At 36.1% G+C, this 7,899-nt stretch overlaps 1 protein-coding gene across 2 annotated transcripts in view; it reads left to right on the top strand.

The window, feature by feature from the left end:
• Positions 1 to 810: 810 nt before the first annotated feature.
• ZDHHC21 (zinc finger DHHC-type containing 21) overlaps positions 811 to 7,899 on the top strand; it is a 29,951-nt gene continuing 22,862 nt past the window's right edge. The window contains exons 1-3 of one of the 2 annotated variants that reach the window (XM_026052733.1): positions 811 to 952; positions 4,364 to 4,563; positions 6,068 to 6,166. In XM_026052733.1, the coding sequence (XP_025908518.1) occupies positions 4,410 to 4,563; positions 6,068 to 6,166 (253 nt within the window). In that variant the 5' untranslated portion in view covers positions 811 to 952; positions 4,364 to 4,409. The remainder of the gene's footprint in view (positions 953 to 4,363; positions 4,564 to 6,067; positions 6,167 to 7,899) is intronic. The other variant, XM_026052732.1, reaches the window with a different exon arrangement.

Raw genomic sequence — 7,899 nt, 5'->3', positions numbered from 1 at the left:
TGGAAGGTTTTGTCKACCTTCATTGGCCTGTCAGCAAGGGCTGCACGGGCATGTAGTGCCCAGGTGTCTCTTAACAACTGTCGGTTGTATAAACATTGCTGCACCAGATACTTGGGGTCTTGTCATGGCGAAAATATGCTGGTTAGCCAGATATCACTTGTGTTAAATTGAAAAAACTGTGGAACTATAACGATCATTCTAGCCATCCATTGTGAATTGATAGCTCTTCACATAAAAGGCTTCTCTTAAAAAAAAATAATAATTGAAAAGTGAGGTGGTAATTGTATTCCTGACCTCTTCTCCTCTCCTCTCCAAGATGTATTTTCAGCTTTGTATCCATTTTTTCTAGGTTGTAATTCTTAAGTCAACTCCAGAAGAGTCCAGAAAAGTTGCACATTGAAAGTACTGTTGGATCTGCAACTTGGCAAATGCTGCTTGTAGTTGTCTCTTTGCTTTGGTTATTACAGGGATTATTCTACTATCTATCTATTAAGCTTTTTTAGAACATGATCTTTTTCTCCATGCAGCCATGTATTGTACAGTGCAGAATTTCTTGCTGAAGTGGTACTGAACTACTCCAGGACTACTTGCTCCCCTAAAGTGAGACAGAGTGTGAAAATACAGTTTGATTTCTAGCTGTCAGTCCTTATAGCTATATGTGAGCCATAACAGAGCAAGGTGTTACTTCTCAGTTTGGTGTTATGTTTTGTAAAAGGAGAAACTGGCTAGAATTATTTATGAATCTTTCTAAATGTGTTTTCGAACAATCTTGTTGCAATGCTGTATACATTTTGGAAGTCTGTGTTCAAACAAATCAGTTAAAGTAATCTTTATTTTGTGTTARTATTTACAGTTAGTGCAGAACTTCTTTTCCCTTTGGAAGTGACTTCTTGCCTGCTGGGTTCCTTGTGAGGACTCATTGTTCAGTGGACAGCACATCAGAAGTGACTATGTAAGTAATTATAATGAACAGGTATAGGATTTATGATATTGTTTATTGAATAGATCAGAGAGAAAGGGGTTAGAAATAGATACTATGTGTTCATGCATTGGTTAGAAAACATTTTATGAAGAGGCAAGAATAACTTCGAAGTACGTATGAAGAACTGAGTAGCTTCTTGGCAGATATGGAGCTACTCTGTGTCTTTAATACTCTGTGTCTCTGCTACTCTTTGCTTTCAGATGTTTGCTGTTTGAGATGCCTATTTAGAAGAAAATGTTTTAAATTCTGTTCTGAGATTAAAAAGGTATAAAGCAATCTTTAACTGTATTTTGCAATCGAGTTTTGGTGAACCTGCTCATAAACTTGCTCTTTTTTCCTATACTATTGCTAGTATTTTCCTCTGAAGTAGTGTAGCATAAAAAAAACAAAAGAAACTTTTAACATTTTTAAAGTATTTTTCATTTGTATCACACAAATATTGCAATGAGTAGGCAGTACTTTTTTTGTAGGCAAAAGTTTTTACCTTTATAGGTTCAAAAGAAAGAAACTTGTATTGAATAATTATTCTTGATAAGCCSCAGGATTGATTTCAGAAAGTGTTCTCAGAAAGTTAGCTTCTTAATAATCAGAGTTAGATCACAAGTATAAAAAGAGACATGAAGCAACATGGGAATGCAGAAAAGTACATTGAATTGACACTAGCAAGAATGAATAGTAAGATTCTTATGCAAATAATAAGATCCATGCTTAGCTATCATCCTGAAAAACCCAAAGCATAGACTTCTTTTCTCATGCAATCTAGCATTTTTAAAATTCATTTATCGCCTTTACTGCTCTACGTAATAGCGGAAAGACTAGGTAGGGAAAAGAAGAATAGGCAGGGAAAAGAATAGATAGGGAAAAAGGCATCAATATAAAAAAAACCTCAAACAACTTCATCTTCCCCCAGGTAAGTTTTATTTTTCTGAAAGAAGAAAGATCATGGCCTGATGAAAAATTACTATTTTTTAAATAAATGTATTGAAACTTGTTAACCATTCAGTTTTGCATGGGTATTCATAATGAGAATGCTGATGYTTTTGTGTTCTTTCTGTTCTTTGAGTGACTCTAACTGTCAAAGTTCAGTAGTTGAAAATGAAAGAGAAGTACTGGTCTTGTTTTTTTTTCTCGGTATAAAAAAAATCTCTTAAGTAGAAGCAGGAGACAGAAGCTGGTAATTTTGAAATTAAAAACATTAGGAATTAAACAGTAACAATATTTGGCACTTTAAGAGGGAGTTGTTTCTCATGTTTGGATTGCAAGAATGATCTTTAGATGACTGCTGAGATCAAGTGGATGTATAAGCACTGTAAACCAGAAAATATGCACGAGTACATTGTGTGTTTCCCTGTATGTGCATTTATATGAGCGGAGAGTGTGGCAGGAATGATAATGTATGTAATGCAGGTTAATTCCAGCTCAGTCATGTCAGAAAGGATGAGAGAAGGAAGAAATATGCTAGAAGGGGTGCAAATTAAACTGTTAAAACTGAGATAAATAGTGAGCTCTAGAGCTAGTCCTGAACTCCCTGGTGAAACAGGGTCAACTAGAGCAGACTGTCAGGCCCCTGTGTAGTTGATTTTGAATGTCTCCATAGATGCAAGCTCTCTAAACTTTCTGGTCAACCTGTTCCTGTCTTGGCCACTGTGACATGGGGAAAAACTACATTTTTCTTGTTTCTATATTCACATGGATTTCCTATATTTYAGTTAGTGCCTACTGCTTTTCATTGTGTCACTTGGCATGACTGAAGAGTATTGTATTCTTTATTTCCCATCAGATATTTATACAACATGAATAGGATCCCCTTGAGACGTCTCTTCTCCAAACTAACCTGTCCTAGTTCTTGCAGCCTATCCTTGTGTGTCACATGTTTCAACTCCTTAATATCTTTGTGACTCTTTTTCTGCAATTGCCTTGTTCTCTTCTTTCCTGATCCTGAACCATGCTTTTTCAGTGCAGGCAAAGATGCCTCCAGCATTCACATCCTGTACATTTCTTTTTTAGAAGCATGAGGAGCTCCCCTGAGTGGCATGAAGGCTGGATGTGTCAGGAAGTTCTCACTAAAGATCTCCTAAGTTGCTTGTGAGCTMTTGTGTGGCTTCCCTACATATCAGGGTGGTTAAAGTTGCTGGTGAGGACTGGGTGTGTGAACTGGTGGCTTCTTTCAGTTGTCCAAAGAAAGCCTCATCTGCCTATGCTTTCTGRTTAGAGAGCGTGTGACAGACATTCACCACAACATCGCCCACACTGTTCTTCCCACAAATCCTGAATCATAAATCTCAAGTGGTTCATCATTTCTTCCAAGGAGGTTCCATCTGTTACCACTACTCTCTTGCTTAAATGGTGACTCCCTGTCCTCACCATTCCAGCCTGTATCCATTTCAGCACTCCAGTCATGTGAACTATTCCATCGCATCCTTGTTAGACCAGTGAAGYTGTAGCCCTGCAGTTGGCTGCAGGGACCTGTAATTACTCCTGTTTGTTCCCGATGCTACGTGCACTTGTGTGTAAGTACCTCAGATGGACACCCAGTTGTGCAGTTCCCCATGGAAAACAGTTTACTCAAATAGGCTGCCTGCTGGGCAGTAGGATCCTTTAAGGTTTGTATGTGTGTTTAGGAATAAAATCTGTTGCAATATTAAGATACTTAGGCAAAAGTATCCTGTCAGGAAAATAAATGCTAGTAGTCCTTGGCTTGAAGGTTCTGATGAACATCACCTAACCCTTTCAGTGCTGGGCAAGAACAACAACAACAAAAAAGTAGTTTTGAAGTTTTGGCTTGAGCACAGCATGCTAAGCGCTAACAGTATAGAAAACTTGATGTTTTTAAGTATGAAAAATAGTGGGAAAGCACTATTTTAAGYCATTGTAAGATTCCTCTTGATTTATGTGAAAGACATTGGGGAAGTGTGTTCCTGTTCTTCACAGATATATTGTAAATGTTRCCAGGGAAAATTTCTGAGCAGTGAGGAATGACAATAAATTCCCTGGAAGCTTGTGAATATTTTGTTACATYGACTTTAAAAGTTGATCTTCCAGTATATTTTTGGAAAATACAATAGGCAGGTGAGAATGTTTATATCCTTTCCTATTGCCACCTGGCAGACACTGTTTGCTCGCTTTTCTTAGGACTTACTAGATTTTCCAGGCATTTGTTTTATATGCATCTTGGTGAGAAATGTTACATTTTTAGTGAGGTGTAGTAAGTAAATAAAATCATGAGATAGCTGTCTTCCCGATACACTAATGTGTAAGGGAAACATAAGTTTCATTTAGTTCCTTAAATCATAAACTTTTTTTTTTCTGCCTGTTTAATACRTACGGAAACTTGTAGGTTTCGTGATACTAGTTTCAATTTTTTTTTAATTATCTCTCCAGATTTTTTTCTTCGTGGATGTGACAAATTGTCATCTGTTTATGTCCAATGGGTCTGCGAATTCACTTTGTGGTTGACCCTCAGGGTTGGTGCTGCATGGGCCTCATTATCTTTGTCTGGGTCTACAACACAGTCTTCATTCCCAAAATCATCCTTTTTCCTCACTATGAAGAGGGACATGTTTCCGCTGYGGTGATTTTGTGTAAGTCGATTTAACTTAGCTCTGGATTGTTATGGGAAGGCTGAGTGATTTCCAACTGACTGCTCTAGAATCTGCATTTTTGATTGAGTGGAAACTATATTCTGGACACCTCTGAAAATAAAATTTGTTTCCACTGAAGACCAAATCTGAGTTTCTACTGGAAGGTTACTTATGGTTCCAATCACGGATTGTTTTTAGAGTATGATTAGTATGTATATTTCTGAACATTAATATGTTGTAGTTTGAGTAGCATGTCTTTAGGTTGTGGTTTGTTTGAAACAATTTATTTATTTATTTGTTTGTTTGTTTGTTTGTTTGTTTATTTGTAATATTGGTTCAGGATGAAGAACATTAGATTCCTGATTTGGAAAGTGTAAGAAAATGTGCAAGTATTTTATCCTAAAATCACATGTAACTGTTTCTTTAATATGGGTGCTACAGTTGTTTGCTGTCTGATATATTATTAAGAGATTCTTGAAATTAAAGCTTAGTAAATAGGAGTTGAAAGAGTCAGTATGACTTGTAGTCTTTGTCAGGATGAGACTGAGCTAAAGGGCAGAGGCTTGCTGGCATGTGCATACTCCTCATTTCAAACATGTCAGTGTTTGAAATAAAACTCTGGATCCTCAATTTTCCTCCTCTTAAACGTCCAACATTCTTGGAGGATAGTTTAGGGGATAGGCCTATCATAAGCGAATAATGGGACATTAACCCAATAATTGGGTTAATGAAGGAAGTCAGGGAAATGTGCTTCTTGCTAGAGCTGGAAACAAGGTGAAGAATCACTTTATCCTTATGAGCTCTTCAGTTTATTTTCCTGAGGATCTTTGAGACACTGGAAGTTCCAGTTGTAGACAAAAAGGAGATGCATGTAGCTGGTTCAATATCAAAATTCTTTTATTTGTAAAACCAGCTGACTAAGTGTGTCTAGAAGAGCACATTCTCTTGCAGATTTCAAACTGTTCTGTGAAACTTGGGTGAGTGGCACATGGACAGTTTATAGACCAYGATGCATCTGTGAAGTTTACTTTGGGTCTTTGTATGTTACTCAGGCCAATTCACAGGACTATAGATTTGCTAAGTACAACAGTTGATSAATCATACAGATGTTAAAACAACTTGCTCTAAATTTTTTTTTCTTTTGATTCTTTTAAAAGCTAAAGAAACTACTTATATGGACCATCATTTTAACCATCTATTAAAGTAGGTAGTAGTGAAGTTTTAAAAAACTTCTAGGTTTTAAATGCTTAAATGATTATTCTTTTAATACTTGCTTAACACTTGCTTAAGTTTATTATATATGCTAGCTTATACCTTTGTTTTTTAGAAAATCTAAAATACCATTGACTCTAATCAGGTGAACTTTTTCAGTATGTTATCATATCTTTTTATACTTTTTTTTGCTTTTTTTTTTTACTAGCTTGAAGTAATTAGTGTGATGTATTATTACTCCTGCTTTTTTTTTTTTCCTGCATGAGCGTAACCAGTGTTGTATATTTTTCAGGTTATTACTTTTGTTCCTTGTTTTGTATTGCTTCGTTACTAAGAGCCTCAGTAGCTGATCCAGGAAAACTACCTGAAAACCCAAAGATACCACTTACAGGTATAAGATATTTTAAATAATACAAGATTAGGCTGCTGCAGTTGTTATCTTAATTCTAATAACTCCTAGATTATAAATAACAATAATAGCAAAAATTAGACTCTTTGGTATTTTTGAATAAAAATCACTTTTTTTTTTTTTTGCCTTGAACAGTTAGGATTTTGATAAGTCTGACTCGCTGTTATTTGCTAAAAGAAAAATGTTGAGATACTTAGTGAATGTAGTTCTGTATCTTTTTCCTAAGCATGTTTATTAGGAATTAAAAGCTGTAGTATAGGATGGATTTTTTCTGCTTGTGAAGGACGTATTTTACTGCAGTGACTTATTTTTGTATGGTGTGTTAGCTAAATAAATATGACACTGATTTATCCCATAATGCCTGTTTGACACCTGAGATCTCTGAAATAGAGAATTTAGAACATTCCTAATTCTCCATGGAGAAAGTCGATATTTAAATGAACATCACAAAACTACTTGTTTTGTGATGTTAAGATCCTTTTAAAAGGATACCACTTTTATGTGTCAGTTTAGAATGTAATAGGGCAATTAAAAAGCTTGTCACATGAACAGAAAATACTTTGTGAGTGTAGAAGATGTATCAAATGGAATGAGTGGTGAAGTGTCAAATGGGATGAGTGGTGGATGTTTCGTGCTCTTCCTGCGCAATGCTTGAGGACAGGAATAGCATTGCTGTCCTGACGAGCAGTGAAAATCTAGGGTGAATCTATTTGGAAACATTACCTCTTTGGCCCCAGCCCTGGTATGGTAACAAGTTACAAACTACATAGGAGGAAGGGATTTACCTCTCTGAAATTCAGATGTGAAGTTCATCGTGGAAAGTCTCATGTCAGTGTTCTGCTTCTGATAGCCTTTTACCAGATAAAAGGAAAAAATGGCTTAAGCTTGGGTTCTTAGGTCAAAGCTGTGCTGCAGGAATAGCAGCATGGAATATGCAGTCTGATATGGTGCATGAACACGCTTTAAGTTACAGGCAGGTTCGTTGCTGAATTTCTTGTTCATTTCACTGCAGAATACCAGGATTAATACAAATTAATGCAAACTATTTACTTTTATGCACAAATTATTCCTGTTCATTTGAATACCTTGGAATAACCCTCCAAACTTTGAAATTCATTTAAAGTTTCACTTATTTCATGATATCTTTGTGACTACTTCTGAAAACAGAGTGCTGAGGCCTTACTATGATAGTAGTATGATCTCATTTGTGCTGAGTAAGGGGTTCTGTTCTTTTTATAGTAGTACTTCAGTTCCCTGGTGTTCTGTAGGTTGGTAGCAAGACACTGTTTGCATGGTCTAAATCCTGTTCAGTAATGAGGTTGGGGTGTTGCTGAGCTCGCCTGGTAAACACCCTATTAGGGAGTCATGCCTTTGTGCCATTAGATTCATGGGAACAGATTGTAAATCAGATTCCATCTGGCATTATCACTAGTTCAGTGATCTCTGATATTATTGGGTTTCTTTACTTCTAGCTCAGATTGGTATTTTACAGCAAAAAAGACAAGATGGGAGCTGCCAGCAGGTGGCCCAGAACTGCTAAGTTTGATTCTTTTTTCTTTACACAGCGACAATTATTTTGCCATACAAGATTCCAGAATAATGGAAATCTAAGCATAATTTTACTTCTTGGTATTTAATAAATTTCTCTGCATTAAAAATAGTTCTATTTAAATGGAAACAATCTATTTTAATATTCTCAAGCATGCAACTATTTC

This window comes from Nothoprocta perdicaria, unplaced genomic scaffold, assembly GCF_003342845.1.
Source record: "Nothoprocta perdicaria isolate Ctin4 unplaced genomic scaffold, notPer1 scaffold_90, whole genome shotgun sequence".
Taxonomy (NCBI): domain Eukaryota; kingdom Metazoa; phylum Chordata; class Aves; order Tinamiformes; family Tinamidae; genus Nothoprocta; species Nothoprocta perdicaria.
Note: the sequence above shows the minus strand (reverse complement) of the source record. Positions and strands in the feature narration are given on the sequence as shown.